General features: G+C 39.1%; 1 protein-coding gene across 1 annotated transcript in view; it reads right to left on the bottom strand.

The window, feature by feature from the left end:
• Astn1 (astrotactin 1) overlaps positions 1-19,432 on the bottom strand; it is a 308,349-nt gene that overhangs the window by 198,881 nt on the left and 90,036 nt on the right. The window contains exon 2 of the mRNA XM_048357089.1: positions 4,956-5,143. Coding sequence (XP_048213046.1) covers positions 4,956-5,143 — 188 coding nt within the window. The remainder of the gene's footprint in view (positions 1-4,955; positions 5,144-19,432) is intronic.

Here is a 19,432-nt window from a genome sequence, read left to right as displayed (position 1 = left end):
AATGCTGGACATATTCATGTTTTTATAATGACCATAACTTTTCTCTTTTTTTCCAAATCATGATTTTTGAAGCACTCTGAAAATTGTATTATTACTGATCACTTCACGTAATCCAAAACAGCCTTGTTATGGTTATTTCATAATTGAGGGCTTAGATAATATCATTTATGCACAGTTTCCTGTCCAGTGCTGTTACTTGTCCAAGGCTTGCACTATCTTCTCAAACTTAAAGTCCATTCCAGATGCCTCATAGCTGCCTACTTTACCTCCAAAAGATATAGTATAAAGTGAATCAAATAAACTCTACCAACCCCCTAGTCTCTGAAAAAGAAGCCATCAGAGACTTCAAGAAACAGCATCTTCAAACAGGATACCCTCAGGCTTGATTTCTGAGCTGAGGGCAGATACTCAACTTTAGACTTTGAAAACTGTTTGTAGATAGAATCTTAAGGAAGAACAGGCAGTGTGTGTAGTGTGGAATAGGTATGGAGGAAGGGAAAGCTGGGTAGGCTGCAATCTGCTTCACCAACCAACCTACTTTGACAAAGGTGAGAAGACGACTTCTGTCCATAGTTCGTTCACCTGAGGCCCTCTCTTCTCCTGCAGAGGTTGAAAGCCTTTAGAATTTTTCATGGAGTTGTGGCCTACCCACATCTGAGAGGCTAAGCTAGAGCCAACAAACACTTTCCCATCCAGATCCTTTGCCTGTGCCCTTTTAACCTCTGCCTCTTTTAGAGAAAAAGAAAAACAAACAAAATAAAAAAAAATTGATGTTGAGGCCAACCTAGGCTACACAGTAAGCCAGGCCAGCCTGGGCTATAGAATGAAATTTTATCTTAAATATATATTAATCAGTAAGTAGCTATATAAACAAATAAGATTTTTAAATAGCATTAGTGTCATAGACTTCCTAACAGGGGTTATCTATTTTTTATTGTCAAAGTGAAATACAGAGGGTTACAGTTTCATATGTAAGGCAGTGAGTACATTTCTTATCCAACTCGTTACTTCCTCCCCTGTTCCCCCCTACCGGCCCCCCCTCCCCCTTTTCCTCTCCCCCACCTCACCCCCACCCACGAGTTGTACAATTGTTTACAACAAATGGTTTTGTAAGTATTGCTTTTGGAATGGTTTGTCTTTTTATCCTTTATCTCTCAATTGTGGTATTCCCTTTTCCTTCCCTAGTTCTAATACACATATATACAGTATCCAAGGTACTAAGATCAGATACAGTGATAGCAAGAGTAAAACCATGGCAAGGGAATATGAGAGAGAAAAAAAGGGGTACTGTTTCACATGGCATGTTGAAAATAACTACAACAATGATATACCACTTGTTTCCATAACGTGGAGTTTATTTCACTTAGCATTATCTTATGTGTTCATAAGAGCATAGACATTGGGCTATTGTGATCTGCTGCTACGACTAGCCTAAACATGAACTCATTATTCCCTATGAGGGGAACCATAGAGTCCATGTTTCTTTGGGTCTGACTCACTTCACTTAGTATAATTTTTTCCAAGTCCTTCCATTTCCTTACAAATGGGGCAGTGTCATTCCTTCTGATAGAGGCATAGAATTCCATTGTGTATGTGTACCACATTTTCCTGATCCACTCGTCTACTGAGGGACATCTGGGTTGGTTCCATATTTTAGGAATGACAAATTGTGCTGTGATGAACATTGTTGTGCTGGTGGCTTTAGTGTGTTCTTGTTTGTGGTCTTTTGGGTAGAGGCCCAAAGTGGGCCTGCTGGGTCATAGGAAAGCTCTAGCCTTCTGAGGAACTTTTATACCACTTTCCTGAGTGGTTGAACAAGTTTATCACCAACAATGTAATAGGGTTCACTTTGGGCCTCATCCCCTCCAGATTTTTTTATTATTAGTTTTCCTGATAATTCTTACTAGGGTGAGGTGGAATCTACCCTGAAAACGCTACAAGAAGAAATAAGAGAAATACTTGGGCTCCTTGGCACAGTGAAACTTCCTTAACAAAGGCCCAGAAATGCAAAAAATCAAAGAAAAGTTGGACAAATGGGACTGCATCAAACTGCAGAGCTTCTGTACAGCAAAGGACATAGCTCACAAGATAAACAGAAAGCCCACAAATTAGGAGATGATCTTTACCGGCCATATAACGGACAAAGGCCTCATATCTAAAATATATGTAGAACTCAAAAAATTAAATTCCTCTAAAACAAATTCTCAAAGAACCAACAAAGAAACCTCAACAAAGACTTAAAAGGAGACTTCTCTGAAGGGGAAATGAGAATGGCCAAGATACACATGAAGAAGTGCTCTACATCATTGGCCATAAAAGAAATGCAAACCAAAACAACACTGAGATTCCACCTCACCCCAGTAAGAATACCCATTATCAGGGGTTATCTTTTAAGGACACCTGTCCTTAAGGACCTGTCTCCTAAGATCCTTCAGCAGTTTTGCTCAGCATATTTTTTTTAAATTTCTAAAACTACTCAATCTCATAAACATTCCTGCATGTATGTGTGTGCACATAGTTAAGTATACACAATGTGCCTCCCCTCTCCCCATGTCTGGAAAACTTACTGGCCTGTCTCATTCTGAGGATAGATGGTAGGGCCCTTGTTGTGGCAACTAGGGAAATCTTCAGATGGCCTTTGTACAGATCCTTGCCCTTGCTCTTTCTCCCACTAACATCCCACTTATCCGACATAGTCCTTGTTTTTTTTAAGTTCTAGGAGTCAGCATCTTCCTTTTAGACACAACCTTGGAACTCTTGTTTTTGTTTACTCTAACCATTTTTAGACAATGGGATGATGATAGAGACCGGCTCTTTAAAATTATTTTGAATAAAACTAAGAAAGCAAAGTAAAACCACCCATGTCAATAAATGCTTCCCAAACTAATGGGACGAGGTGAGTGGATGATGGAAATTATACATCATACCTTTCTTTTCAATCCAATTCTATTACAAAGGTGAAGGTAAGCTAGACCAATCGCACAATTCTTATCAAACAATAAGCCACACTGGAAAAACATAATCTTGCCTTACAGAGAGAACACCAGTGTTTGTTTAAGGAACATGTAAGCACTGTATCTCCCATGTATGAATCTCAATTAAGTGGCAAATATGAAGCATAGAAATATCCTTTATCCATCTGCCTTAGGATCACATTTAGACAAGGAAGTTTAACATTTGCTATTCAATGACTGTTTTCACCACACTTTAAACAAAGTGCTGTGAACACACAGGTCAGCCTATCACAACAGTTTTTCATGAGGACGTTGGTTGAAGAAGAAACATTCTGAGATTTTTATTAGAAAATTCCAAGGAGAAATTTTCCATCACAATTTTTTGGGTAATGGACATTTTTATATATCTAAAATGCACCCCGTTTCCTTCAGTCTGCTACAGAGAACTAATCAGGAAGTACCCACAGCACAATGAATGAATGAAAGTCAAGCCAAGATCTAGGCTGGTTGTGTTCAGAATTTCCTAATAGTGAGATGTATAGTCCATCCACCAACATGACTATAGATAATCAATCAAGTCTCAACCTACTAATAGGGTTACTAAGTGAAACGGAAACTTGTATTTTCTATCTCCACTGGTAAGTTCATTTTTCTACCCAACAAATGCCACTTAAACATTAAATAGGTGAATACATTGTTCTATATGCTAAGATTTATCAGTGAACAAAACAACACTAAACTAAAGCACTACCCCCATTCACCACGTAGAATTCACCTTTTTAAGAGTTTCTGAAATACAAGTGTATAGAATTTTAGGAAGGCTCTTAAATTGTTTGAGGCTTCACTGTTCTATATAGAAGGGTTGCAAATGAAAAACTGTCGGTGCTGAGCTAAAAGGAAGAGCAAGTTCCATTTGATATGCCCTTTATTTAAAAACTAGAGAAAGCCAAAATGATTGTTTCTTCTGGCTAGAAGAAAAGAAGGCTTGGTAGAGCTTTGACAAGAAGCTTTGTGATTCAGTCATTCAACAACTATTTATGGAGCAGCTACTCAAACATATTCTTATATACTATTTGAGTCATTCCATTCAAACACAGTCTGACATTAGTACTGCTTTGGGCAGGCTACTCCTTATCTGGGATAGAAAAAAAATGAACAGTGGTGCTATAGCTACCAGGAGTTGATACATTTCCCACAAATAGGAAGTTTTCTTGTTACAGTGATCAATGATCATTTTGGAGTTAAATGCTATAGATTCTTGTTTGCTGCTGTATTGTCTGCAAATGAATACAATTAAAGTTCATGTGTTAGAAACTCCCTCCCCAAGATGGTGGTACTGGAAGGTGATACAGAACTTTGAAGAAGTGGTGTCCATTGGGAAGACCTTACATCATCTAATGGCATGTCTAGCGAAGAAATGTGGGACCCAGCCTCTCCGGTATCCTGTTGGATGAGGTAATTTCTTCCTACCATTTCCATCAGCTGTAACGTGATGAAGTTGAGAGGCCCTCAACAGAGTTGAGCTATAGTTGGTGCCATGCCTTTCAAAACAAGCTCCTTTCTTTCATAAGTACTCTGCTTTCAGTTATTTTCTTATAATAATAAAAACTTGATTAAAATATCTGTGGCACTACTGATATATTGGTGATGGTTCTAGAGGTTGAATTTGAACAATGTCCCATCTTATTTTGCTTTAATTATTTTGTGGACAGGGTATTGCATTTAGGCACAGACCAGCCTGGATAATGATTCTCTTGTTTACACTTCCAATATGATGGAATGACAAATATGTGCTACCATGACCAGGATTTTATTAATTGAGATGCAGTCTCACAAAAATTTTGTTTAACTTGGCCTCAAATCACAGTCCTTCTGGCCTCAGCCTCTCAAGTAGTTAGGATTACAGTTGTGAAGCACCATGCTTCTCAGGCACTGAGACTCTTAATGTCAAGGTAACATAGACTATACATGACTGGAAGGCTACAGCTTTTCTGCTCTTACCATGACTGAGATATGGAGAATTCTCAGCTCCTCTTCTGCTGACTCATGCTGTGGTTCTTCAGTTGGATCTTGCCCAGGGATGCTTGGGGCACCATCTTGATGATGGATGTGAAAAAGCAAAGTACCATTCTCCAGCCACTGCTGCCTCCAGCGCACCAAAGGGATGTCTTCAGTGTTCCCTGAGATCTCTACAAGATAAACACCAAATGCATAGGTGATCATTTGCCCCATTCCTTTTTCATCTTCTGCTTAGCCATTGGTGCTAATTAGCTAGCTCTGTCTGCAGGCAACAAAGGGTTCTAACTATAGTTTGGTCATACTCACTGCTGCTTACAAAGCTGGAACACCGGAAGAGATCTGAAGAATGGGGGAATTATCCCTCACAGGTCTTTCTACCACAAATCTAGTGAACCAGGTTCCCACCCATTGAGAAAAATACCAAGGTGAAAATTCAAGCTCTTTCCCTAGTTCTATGATCAATACCATCCTTTGCATGGCACAGTTTGAATAACTCATAACCCCCTGAGGTAAATACAAAGCTGTTTGTCTCTTGTAAATTTGGAAGTGTGAATTTCCTAGCAATTATTCTGGACATACCAGTGAATCTACCAAGGAGAGAGTTGGTAATTACTGTGCAGAGAACTAGCATTTATGGAATTGTCCTGGTTGGGGGGTAGGGGTTACTGCAGAGCCATTGGGGCTGGAGGACTATTTCTGAAACCACAATTGTTTGCTGTGTAGTGCATTGGGGAGATGTCTGACAACTCACTATGACACGTAATGTTTACATTCCCTTCCATTTTCTCTTCAGGCTTGCAGAGCAGAGATAGGATGCATGGAGAAGGTGATGTGAATGGGTTCCTTTTCACAGATACATTTAGATGTTTCTCAAAGCAAGGGCTACCAGCGATAACAAAATGCCCAAAATATACTCTGCCCTTTGCACTGTAGCAAGTCCATTACAGAAATACTCTGAGTACCTATCACTCTTTTTTATACTCCTAAGTAAAATCATATCAAAACTCTGAAACATCTCATTGGCCAAGTCTTTCTCAAACTTCAACTCTCAGACCATATTCTCTTTAATAACTCTTTATTACCACACTAGGAGACACGTATTGTGCTGAACATACTATAATAATCCATTGCTCTACAGAATTTCCCTTTTGAAAAAGGCTTTGGCTTCTTCTCTTCAAAATTATCACCAAAATATATTTTCCATAGATGTAAAAAAATGACTTAACAGAAACACTTAGAATATATTCTCATCGAATATTGTAACCATGGAAAGAAAGCTATTTAAAATGTTTATGGAGTAGAGAACTAGCTTTCATGCTATGGGAAAAAGACACATAAATGTCATTTATATATTTAGCTACTCATTCATTTAATAGAAATTCACTAAGCACGTACTAAGCACCAGACACTGTGCTATGCACTCAGGTACTAATGGAAATGAATCTGATTCCAAGTCTCCAAATCAGACGACCATGAGTAAATGTGGCAAGTCTTACACTAAGTACATAACTAAGTTCCTCAGGGGCACAGAAGAAGGAACAAGTGATCTAGCCTAGAGAGAGGTACAAAGGAAGTGAAAAGTAATCCTCCAAAGGAAGAGAATATTGGTGTTGAACTTGGTGAAGAACAAAAGGACTTTCTTCCCATAGGTAGAGAAATAGGTAAAGGAAGTCCAGTCAATGATAGACTAAGGATGTAAGGAGGCAGCATTTGGTCTGGTCTTTTTTTGGGTAAGTCACTGGGGATTTGTGTGAGCCACAGGTAATTGGATAGTCTCTGAAAGATGCTGAGAGGAGTACCTGTTACATCTTGCCATCTCACTCATGAGGGAGGAGGGCAAACTTGAGATGGTAAAGGGGAAGGCAAAGATATGGCAACTGGAGCTTCATGCTTCATTCTCCACTCCAGTTGCCTAAATGACTCGATACTGGTTGGGTTGCTATGCCACACGCTATTGGGGATGTGGGTGACACAGCATCTAGGAAGCTTCTGAAGCAGAAGGACTGTGCATGGAGGATCTCCTTTACCTCAGTACTGGCTGTACACAGGCATGGCCTCATTTGTTAAGTGAGGTGGCGACAGGTCTTTTAGAGTCCATCTTTCTTTCCTCTGAGGAGGTTTCCCACATTTTCACATGGAACAAAAAGATCCTTAGGAGGATATCTGAGACTGTGTGTGAAGAATAGGGAAGGCATATAAATCTTCTGGGTGGGCCATCCATCACAAGCCTGCTAAGGCACTTGGGCATGTATATTTTCAACCACTCCACTTATGCCAAACACCAGAAGATTCCTGAGACATATCCTCACACATGCACCAATTCTACCATTGCTATGGGAACCAAACCATCTCCATTTTTCCACAGACATAAAAAAGTCATCAATATAGCTTCTAATACAGCACCTGATGGCACAAACAAACCTCCCAGAGCAAGACACATCTAGTCTTCTGCATGCTCTAGCACGAACCCAGCCAAGGTCTTTATTCCACTCAAAGATAGCTGTCACTTAGCTCTACCTGTAACTACTCAGAGGGGCCTGGTACCTTAGACTTCTAAATCACTTAGCAATCTGGATTTTTGTTTCCCAGGAGATGCTTATCAATAGGCCAGACTCATTATCTGTTTTAACTGTGGAAGCAAAGATAAGTAAATACCTGAACCAAGGTTATTCCAGCCTGACACAGAACAGGGACAAAGACAGATGAGCTATTAAATCCCCTCTACTTCCAATATACCAGCAGATGTCATGACCTCAGAACATGCCCAGAGAGAGGAAGCATTTGGATAGAAAGTCTCTTTAGCCTTTTAGGAGATTTTGACTAGCATGGTTTAATCTTTTTATAAGGTATTTTAAAATTGAAATGTAATTCACATGCCAAAAACTCACCCTTCAAGATATTTAATTCAGTAGCTTTTATGATATTCACCAACTTGTACAACATTACCACTGTTTAACTCCAGAATATCTTCATCCACTCAAAAAGAAATCCCATTTCCATGAGCATCTCAAAGCGATTCATGAAGAGGAAAGTGTTCTGCACCAGAGTTTTGGGACTGGAAGCACTAGGGGAAGAACAGGTGTGGGGAGGGTGCTGATGAAGTTTCCAAGGTGATGGTGAACTCAGGGCAGTCTAGCTTGGGTTTCCAGGCCACTCCCCTAAGCTACTCTATGTATTATTTGTGCCCATTTCTGTGGACGGTGACATCATGATTCTGCCCAAGCCAGGTTCACCACAGATGGCAAACAGATGAAGGTAAGAGAGCACTATGCCTTCCAAGCACTTTTGTCATTTTTTTAAATTTCAAGGTAATTACACAATAATAACTTCTTCCTTGGAGTTTTTTCCCCTCTCCTAGAAGGATTTGACATAAAAGAACTCAAATATTACACCAGAAATTTACTTACTCATGTTATACCTGGCCTGGCCAACTAAAGAAATAGGGCCCAGTAAGTCTTGACAATTTCTTTGCCAACAGTACTTAGAATCTCAATGGAATCATGTTGATTTAAATGTTAGCAAAATAGCCAAGAAGACGAAATGCAATGTGAGACAGCCCTGAGATTTCCCAAGGAGAAATTTTTGGAGATTATACAATAGTTATTCTAGTCCAAATGCACTGGAGAATTGCCAATGAGGCAATATATAATATACTGTATAAAACAAGAGCTAACAGGATGCTACATGGTCATCTCATGATACCACTGGTGTCATGAGCACAAAAGCCATCATCACATTGTGGGACCTAGACATCCAGAAAGCTAGGCTAGCCTGACTTTTACCATCAAGTACCTTCTTCCCTCTGCAAGTCTTCTAACCCTCAGAACCTCCCCAAATTCTGAAACTGCCTGTAATTCACAGAAACCAGAAAGCCATTCATTCTTAAGTATAATCCATATTTGGGGAGCACATGTTGCTTGCTGCATTCAGGAAATGGGGCTACATGGCTCCTAGTCTCAAGGAAATTTCAAATTGGAGGTTCACTTTGTACATGATCATAAATAAGTACTGTAAACAGCAAGAGTGCTGAGGGAAAGGGTAAGCTTTGTCTGGATGTGAGGTAATAAAATGCGGATACACACACACAGACAGAGACAGAGAGACAGAGACAGGGAGAGACAGAGAGACAGGGAGAGTCAGAGAGACAGACAGGGACAGAGAAAACAGACAGACAGACAGACAGATAGATAGATAGATAGATAGATAGATAGATAGATAGATAGATATAGTGAAGAGTGTGCATATACGATAATGCAAGTTTTCAGAAGCAAAGGACAAACTGTTAAGCTGCAGTGGGGAGAATATGGAGAACAGCTGCGGACCCAGGCTAAAACAGAGGTAAGCATCACTTCAAAACCCTAAATGGCAGCTTAAGGAGTTTACAGCTAATGGAAAGCCATTCATGGTTGCATTATGAAGAAAGAGTTTACAACGATCTGGAATACCCAGAATGAGAATGGGGGATAAAACTGATTCAGGATCACTGCAGCATCAATCCTATGCTATGTGGTGACTAAGGAAGAAAAGTGGAACTCAGGGGGCCTGGCATGGGCTCAGGAAACTTTGAATTAGTTGCCCTACCTTAACTTTTCTCATCTGCATAAGCAAGATCTGTGTAGACAAACTTCAGGATTCATTATAATAATATTCAACTCAATTTCATGATTCAGATTAAAAGATGGGAAATCTGTGAAAGATCCTTCAATTCAGTGAGTCTCTTAGAGTGGTTCTGCAGTCCTAGCATTCTGGATCCCTTTTTCACTCCTAGCAAGTCTGAGTTTCCAGCTGAATCCAGCTGAGTAGTAATGAGGCTGCTGTGGTTGTTGGGGGTCAAGGCAAGAGGAAGCATTAACTTGTCAATTCTTGGCCTTGTGCTGAGGTCATCTGATGAAGTGACCCTGCAATCTTTCAAGGTTGAAGTTGACACCCCTCAACTGTCATTGCTTACTGTTGAAAGACCTTTCTTAGATTTTCAAATTTGCTGGTAGTCTTAGAACCTTTCATCTAATCTAAATCTAATATATGCTTTTAGAGGGGGTTCCACAGAGCAGAATTAGAAAATAATTGAATCGACTGAAAGAAAAATAAAATGCACTAATATGAAAGATTTTCTGTTAGAGGACAAGGGGATGTCTGTGAGTTATTAGTTTTGTTCAGTTGTGGTTTTTTTCAATTTTATTAAATGTGGCATCATGAATAGCCATATGACATAATTATAATTAGTCTGATGACATAATTAAAAGGAAAAGTGAATACCTCTAAGAAGAAAATCTAGCTATATCTCTATTTTATGCTATCTCATTGGTCATTATAAGTTTCCTCATATAATAAAGATAAGCTCCAAACATTCGTAGTGATAAGCCACCAATCTAAACTGAAGAATAACAAATAGGTCTTGTCTATCATATAGTGACTACCATTAATGTTAGCAAAGGTAGTCCTAGCTACAAGTATCCTTCCTGTTTCTTTCTCCTTTCTTTTCTTTTTTTTTATTTGTTAACTTTCCTTTTTCTACCTTCTAGTTTCAGAGTTTGAAAGATATTGATGGTAGACCTAGTTTCCCACATGATTTCATTATGGTCTTCTGATTGAAGCTATTAGCAGTGGTATTAACTTTCAACACCTTCGTAAGAAAATAACCTGCCTAAGTCAGGGGTTAATAACAGTAAGGGATCACTAATTATCCTGCAAATCTTCACTTTGGTATCAAATGTGACACAAGTCTTTAATGTCTCTGGAACAACAGCCTCTAAAGACCCTTACTTGTTTCATAAACATAATGACAGCAGCACATTAGTATCCTGGCCATCTGTGAAGCAAGATGAGGGACAGACAAAAAGCGGACAAAGGAAAAAGATAGAGAGAGAAGGACAAAGTCAAAGGAATCGAGGAAATAAGACCAGCCAGAAAAATGATGGTCCTTGGGCTGAGTTGGCAGGGCCTCTCCAATCGTCACATTGGGACCATCTGGTATGGAGTTTTGAAGCGAAGCACCCCCCCCCCCCCAAATCACGGAATGAGAGCCATACAGAATAGATCACTCTGAATTCAACCAGAACAGATGCCAGGAACACTGATGGTTTACCTGATAAGTGTATGTCTATAAACACCTGGTTAAGTCAAGTACAAAATGGAAGATTACACAGCCAAAAGATTCTTTTGTGAAGCTATTCAAAGACCAACTAGAAATGCTATTCTCATTGAGGTCCTGTGTCAGCTCATTGTCTGCTGTGAAACTGCTTTCCATCATCTCACACTTCCTTCTCCCCTTCCAAACAGATTTGTGGAATGACCATAGAAGTGTGTGGAGCAAAAGATTTAGAACAAAATTGCTTAAATCTTCACATGTTTCTTGTATTCTATAGTAACTACAAACTTCTCAGCTTGTTAAATTTTGGATAGACATTCTCACTTTATATAATAATTGCCTAAAGAAACACTGAATTTGCTTCCCCAGCTTGATGACATTTGCCCGGCCCTGCATAAACCAAAGTCTTGGAGCATCACTCCTCCAGGGAGGAGATGCAGAATGGCAGAGTAGAGAGCATTAGACACGGGACTTGAAGAGAGCTCTGGTGCAATCTCTGGAGCTCACTTTCTTCATTGTCAAGTAATGGAACAGAAAGACTCTAAAATCTTCCCACTCTGACCTTGTCACATCAATGACACAAAAATCAGACATGACCCTTGGTACCAGATAGATCCCAAGTCAAGTTCAGGTCAAGTGTATGTCTGCATGCCAAGGGGATTAAAAAGTCTCTGTAGATCATACTTCCTCTTGGCATTTGGAATGTTTCCATTTCTGTCTAGATGACTGATGTATAGAGAAAGAGTCAGCTGATGTGATCTACTGGGATTCCAATGGCTGCTTCCCAGTATGAAGGAACCACACACAGATAGATGCTACTAAATATGTTCCAGTGAGTTACCAACCTTTGATCACAGATGTCTATGTAGGTAAGGGGTGTTGACAGATAAGAAAACCCTACCTGATCTCTCTTGACATCCCCACAATGTCCCTTTATAGAGCTATACTCCAAAAGGGAACTTGAAATGTTCACTTCCTTTCAAGCTGCCCACCCACCCACTTGTCCTTTTTCTAGGAGAGGCAAAGATGGGCTAAAATGAACAAACACAGGGAGCAGGAGTGATAAAGAAAGGAAATAAGGTCCTGGAGAGTCCATAGTATACAGCCTGCAAGGGCAGTTGGGGGCGGGAGCTGCAGGAAACAGAGGGTGGCTTTTTAAATCAGCCTTGATGGAAAGCAGCAAGGCTTTCTATGGATGCTGCGGGAAGTAGGTCACTCTAAGCGACTCTGCTGGCATGAATAGCAATCGAGCAACCACATGCACATTCTATTTACCTAGCCACTGAGATGAAAACATTCCTGTGGGGGGAAAAATCAGCCAAAAGGTTCTGACACTACCAGAGACATGAGGAGACATTCAAATGGCTTGTGATTTCATCCAAAATGGTTTGCTTGTTCCTAATACCGTGTTTCTCTAGATCTTTTCAGACCTCTGCAAAGAGTTTATCCACATGATACTCATTAAAGTCTCATTTGAAAGGGTGTTTAAAAGGAAGCCCAAAGCTCTGTGGAAAAGACTGGGTTATCCGAGGCACAGATGTACTAGTAAAAAGATTTTTTTTAACATACATCAAATTCTATTCTTTGCCACCCGGCTGACCTTTGTAAATTGAGATAACGGCATGCATTTAACAAAATCTGACATCAAGTATGATGTGTAATAATATTTAAACTCCATAATGTTAAAACATATATTTATAGATCATTTCATACATTGTGAAGAACGTAAGTCATTTTGAAGCCTGAGGTTTCACAACTGGAATTCTGATTTGGGCTTTTCAAGCCCTTGAGGATCACTTCCCTGCTCTGGGGTATTGGCAGCAATAGGGGCACCTGGGTTTGGGAAATCTGAAACATTTACTGCAAGATAATTACAAAGTATCTGCCTGCTAGACCCAGTGAGAGCTCTGTTCACTCAAATCCTCTCTCATCAACTCAGTTATTTTTCTGTGATCCAGAACTGTAGTCTGTGATCCTGAACTATTGCTAAATCTTGTGGATGTATGGATTTTTGCTTAATAACAATGATGGAAAAATAATGAACAATTATGGCAAATGATCATCACTAAATGAATACAACAGACACTGTCCTAAACTGACTCTTCTCCACTTCTGTTTAGTTCTTATCTGATTGTATTGCTGTTCTTATTTATCTCTGATTCAACTCACAAGTGGTTATGAACCTATTATTTGCAAGCCCTGCTATTCAGCTTTTTCACTATTCATGACCTAAATTAATCCTGGTGATCCTTTAATGTGGGAATATATCTCTCTGTGGTATAAATAAAGAACTTGAGTTCTAGAAATGTCGAACTGTGTGACCAAGTTTACTGAGTTAGAAAATACTAAAGATGAGGAGAAGGGAACTTGTAAGTCTCCCAGTTTTCAGGCTATGGAGTCTTTCTCACTGTCTCAACTCCCAGTCCTTCACTTTTCAAATCCTAGTTTCAGAATACTACAAGCAAATTTCTTAGCAGTTCTGGCATTTAATGAACACCATCATTATTAACATTGTGTTTGTGGTTGTTATTATTAGTGTCACTCTCATAAATCTTAAAAAATGAGCAATAATCTTTGGCAGAATTGAGCAAATAATACCTTTCAATGGTTTCAGCAGCTTCAAAGTCTTCTCTTTTCCAAGAACCCAAGTCCGGGAATCAGCTCAGTTCCAGCTGAAGAATCGGAGCCAGTTCATATTTGTACATTTCTGAAAGTGTTTATTAGCAAACTGGATTCTCTTCAGATGTCTTTGAAAAAGACTCTCTTTATACCATTTTTGCTTTAAGAGCCAGTCATAGGGTACTTGCATTAGGATGCCATGGTCCCCATGCCCACTCGAGGCTGGCATGTAGTAAGCCCAGTCCCAGTGAACTTGCTGTGAGGCACTCAGCAAGATGCTGAACAATTATAATTGGTGGCTTCTCACCAGATGGGGTGAGAGTGAGTGAGAGGAGAAGCAAAGAGGCAATATGGAAAGAATAGCTGAGCTTCCTTCAGTGGTCTACAGGCTCCTCAATAGTCTAATCTGTGTGATCTCCTCGACCACTGAAAGTATTTGCACTCAAACAGAAACTTCCATTTGCATTTTCCCCAAGGGAATAGGGCTTACCACCCACTCCCACAGATCTATGAGTTTTTACTGCTAGCTAGGAGCATTACCTGCTCTTCACACAGCCTGGGGACAGGTATTTCTCTAGGTTCCCCTCTCTGGACCATTCTCTTAAGAGAAAAGAGAATATGCCATGAACTCACTTCTTGCTAAAATTCTGCAATTTTATTTTTTCACCTCCCTGTGGTTTGCAAGTGTCATCCTAGGGGCTAGACCTCAAGTTCCTTCAAAGTGAAGAGGAGACATGACAAGGTCATAACCTCAGCTATCTCTGCTGTGTTACTCAGCCTGAGAAAGTGGAGTGTCAAGAGAATTCCATGAAGACTTATACCTATTAGAAAAATTCATCAAGAGAGTTTCTTATAACCACCCATTTTCATTCATTCATCAATCCTGTGTGATAGGTTATATAGGCCTAGGAACTGGAAGCCCAAAGAAGGTAAGTGATATTTTGGGAATTAGGGCAAATGTGATGGAGAAAACAGGGCTGGAATGAAGCTTTCTGACTCAGAACATAGTGTGCATCTTACCAGACTGTGCTGTCTACCAAAGCAATGTTTATTTACACTGAAAAACCGTGAGCCACTGTACTTCCATTTCAGATAAGTGGATTAGATATACAGAAGATATACATCAATAGCAAACACTGTCAGGAGTTTGCAGAGTTTGGGCTAATAGAGCTGGAATTGAAATCTAATTATTAACCAATTCACACTAGTGTACAAATCACTTGGCAAGAAAATGTGATTTCACTGTGACAGTCTTCTCCAGAGGACAACATCTGCTGGGGTTGGCTTGCAGTTACTGCCTTAAAGTCGTGACACTGCTTTGAACCCATGTGTAAATTCTTATTGGGTCAAGGTGACCTCTAAATGACCTAAGAGACTGATATATTCACTGAAAAGTTCATCTAGTCCCTGCTGAGTGAATGACAGGAAAGAAATTCAAGACATTTGATCTCTTAGGACTCATTGTGGCTCAGCCGGAAATAACATGTAACCACAAGGAACTTTTAAAAATGATTTCCTTCCTGGTTTTTCCCCCACTAAATTCTGATGCCCTCCCTCTTCAAGTACTCCAAGCAACACCCTCACTAAGGGGTTAGCAGTGGGATCTGTGGGACATGGTTTCTACAGGAAGGATCTGCTGTAAGCAACAGAAGCATTCATTGCACTGTCCTATATGTAGCCATGGGTCTACTTCCCAAGGCCCATTGTATTCTTCATCCCTTCAAGGTGCTGGCCACCACCTGCTATGAATGTCTGAATCTACTTACATCTTCACAAACACTTCCTAGTAGCACCTGACCATTAACTAGAGGCTGTATTTTGAATAGTGGTCTTTGAGTTTTATAAAGTAAGAACCAAAGTTCTAGGTTTTCTTACTTTCTTTTTATTTTTATTTTTTTGGTCTTTTTTCTTTTTTGGTACTGGGGATTGAACCCAGGACGTTGCACTTGCTGGGCAAGCGCTTTGCCACTGAGCTAACATCCCAGCCCCAGAGTTCTAGGTTTTCTTGTATGTGTGTAAGAATACACTCTCAAGGAATATAATTGTAAATTCCGTAAATAACAAGTGTGATTAAAAGTAGCAGCAACTATAATGAACGGATCATTAGTCTTAACTCAGGGCACCAAGATGGGAGCTAAGGGACAGCATTACAATGTTGACAGATTCTCTATTTCCCATTGTGTATCTAAAAGGGCACCGAGATGGGATGAAATTCTATACAACAGCATGCTTTCCCTTCCTAACATCAAACTTAAAGTTGGAATCATGCTTAGGTTCTTAGCTACAGACTCTGCCTCTTCATTTACCAAATATATCTGTTTGGCTTTGTTTACTACATCTCTTTTGATTGTACTACACCTTGGGAAATGAGTCCCATAAGAAATAATAGCAATTGGATGAATAAACCACACTTCCCTTCATTTCCCTTAAATTTATCTTCCTTGGGTCTAAGCATTGAATCCCAGCAGATGAATATTTGGAAAACAAGGTCACATATACTCTTTTTAATAAATCTGGATCACATTTCTCTCTGAATCTTTGCCTTGCATTGAAGAATCATTCATGTTTCTCTCATCTTTATTTGGCTATTGAATAAAGTATGTGTCAGGAATTTTTTTTTACCTTCTCAAGACCAGAACTGCATCCTATACATCACTTGAGCCCTTTTCTGAACACTTCCTCTGAGTTCATTAAATGTATTCAGTGGGGTAGATTAATATAGCATTATGGAAATTGGAAGAGTTCTGTGTAAATCATAGTCTGGGCCAAGTCCCCTATTCCTCCTTCTCTGAAAGTTGGACTTCTACCTTAGAAAAATGGGATTACCTCACAGAACTGATTAAAATAAAATGCATACAGAGATGTGTAGAAATACGAGAAATAGGAATCATAGTAATTACCATGAAAGTTAATGACAAAAGTAAGTTGCTTAATTCTTAGTCCTGAAAACAATACATTTCCAAAAAATATAGAGAATTGTTGTTTCCCCAAATTTTCAATTTTTTTCCCTTTTGTATCTTAGCCAAGACAGCTTATTGGGCCCATGTTTCTTGATAATAATTCTCATGAACTCCAGATCATTTTCCCGAATCATAAATGATGTGATATAGATATTTTTTGTTTCAAAACTGCATTACTTTGAAAACGATCACATGAAAATCAGGTGAAATCGTCTATTTTCTCTCCTCTAATATAGATCCCGATGATTGTCTTAATTTGTCCCCATCCACTTGACTTTTTATATATACTTTTCTGTGTCCTCTAAATCATAGAATTATATTGTTTTCTTTCCCGAGGCCCCAATGTCCAACAAATATAGTATTTAATTATTATTTAAGAAAAGATCTGATTTAAAGGTAGAAACTATGAAAAGGTTTTTGAAAATCTAAGTAGATCTCCTTGATGAGTATGGCTGATATATCCTACATAACTGACCACTCTTTATTTCTTCATATAGGCTCCCACAGGCACCACACCCACCATTGTCCTCAGTTTACCCCTTTACACATAAGCAAGGCTCAGTTAGTGTTGAAGTACTTGCAGATGTCCTCCACTATTATCAACTCTGATGGTTCACAACCAATTTAGAGCCAGAATCCTTACATCTAGAATCTTCTCCTGGGTAATGATGAAATATTTGCCTTCTCCAGCCTCATTTTGAAATGTTTCAAGATGCATGAGTGTATTTTACTCAACACCAGTAATTTAGAAATGTTTGCCTTCTCCAGCCTCTTCTTTGAAATGTTTCAAGATGCATGAGTGTATTTTACTCAACACCAGTAATTTACCTTTTCTTATTTTATAGATTGACTTGGGGGGTATTCTTAGAACTAATTATTACTTACTTCAGTCCCTTAATTGTAGGAGTATCATGCTTATTGAAATTTCACAAATTCTCCAATAAAAACTAAGAAATTTTATTCCATCAGTTACTTTTCTCATTCTCCTCCCCAACAAATAAAAGGTCAGGTTTTCTGACTAAAATCATTTTCCTTTTACCTCACAGTTGCATTCTTGATGGTTATAAAATATCAAAATTAATCAATTAACTTCTACAGAACATCTATTGTTTTATATGTAGTCTTTAATAATTTACTAGATTTTTTCCAAGTCCTTGATTTCCAATTTTTCTCATTTAAAAAGCTCTACTCATTTAACATAAGTACAAAGTTGCTTTTCTTTCTTTGATAGAGGTTTTCTCATCATTTAAGGATAAAACATCCCACTTTGTGTTATTTTTGTGTTCTTTTTTCATGAAAAGTTGGACTTAAATTTGGCAAAATAAAAACCGATATAAATACTGATTTTCTTTTTGTGGGCCTTTCCATTTCAGGTAAGAGATCCCTAAACTGCAATAGAATCTCTCACCTCACCAACCCTTCCCACAGAAGCAACCTAGAAATCTTATGCCACCTTGCCTCTGGAGTGAGAGAAATGGAAGGAAGAAAAATAGCCTTTGTCAAATGGGAGGCCAAGCACTGTAAGAAGAATTAGAGAAAATATGATGTTCTCTGTCTAGAGATTCTGAGATGGTGTAACAGATGATAAAACTCAGATGAAAGGACTTTTAAAAGTACCTGGTTCTGTCTCCTTAATTACCCTGTCTAGAAAGAATGCCTGTCATCTAGGCCGGAGACTAGATCTGCTCAAGAGATTGATTGGAGTAAGACTTTTTTTTTTTTTTTTTTTTTTTGCACAATCTAGATTGCTTCAGTTTTACTGGAATTGAGGCTGGTCATAAACCTATCAGTGACTCAAGAAAATTGAAGCAATTAAGTCTGTAGGTGTGCATATTTGTCATATTAATGATGGATCTGTGTTAATACAAGTCCCAGAAGGCTTCTGCATGGCAAGTTCATTTCAGCTGAGGGTGACGTTTTCTCAAAAAGGTGCTGTGAGTCTGGGGAGTCACTTCCCCACTTGCTAGCACAAGCCTCTGTGCCATTCCAAGCTGTCCCTTTTCCATCTCAGAATGGTCTTGAGACACCCTCTCACTGCCACTCCATTTCCAATTGATTTTCTTCATGGATGCTTAATCTAAGTTGAATGAAGAAAATGCTAAAGATACCTAGTTGGTGTAGGAGTATAATTCACAAGCATGATTTGGGAATCAGAAATAGCACCATGTTTAAATATCAACCTTTCTATTTTCAACTTTTTGGTCCTGAGCATGTTCCTTAAACTCAAGGTGGATTTTTGTGAAGAGGCAAGGAATTACTAAGTGCGAAGTTCTAAATACAGCATGTCATGGTATGGTCATTTAAATGATTTTTCCCTTTCTGGCCTTGAAAAAATATTTGTTCCTAGAAATTAATCTCCAGTTCTTCCTCATAGGCTGACAGACAGATTCAGGGAGGGGAAAAGTATTAGTGCGGTTTCTAAAAATGAATCTTTGAACTGTATGTCCATCGTAGTACCTGTGCATGGCTCCTTCCAGAAAAGTCGCCATGTTCTCTGGTTGCCAGTCCTTGGTGAGTCCCTTCTTTGACCCCTTTTGGTTGAGCACCTCACTCACTTAAGGGCATCCCAGCTACAGGCTGTGCAGTGATCCACACCATGGCTTGGAGTTAAAAGATGAGCTAATCACAATCTCACTCTTAAGAATAGGAAATAGGGGATAGGAAGAGATCTAGCATAAATTTGCACAAGCAGATCTCAGAATGATGCATAGTAAAAACACACATGGGGAGTCTGGGCTATAAGGGCCACTTCAAGCTGGGAAGATGAGGAAATAGTAAAAGGAAAAAACATG

The sequence above is a fragment of the Perognathus longimembris genome, chromosome 11, assembly GCF_023159225.1.
Source record: "Perognathus longimembris pacificus isolate PPM17 chromosome 11, ASM2315922v1, whole genome shotgun sequence".
NCBI lineage: Eukaryota > Metazoa > Chordata > Mammalia > Rodentia > Heteromyidae > Perognathus > Perognathus longimembris.
This window is presented reverse-complemented; position numbering and strand designations above follow the sequence as displayed.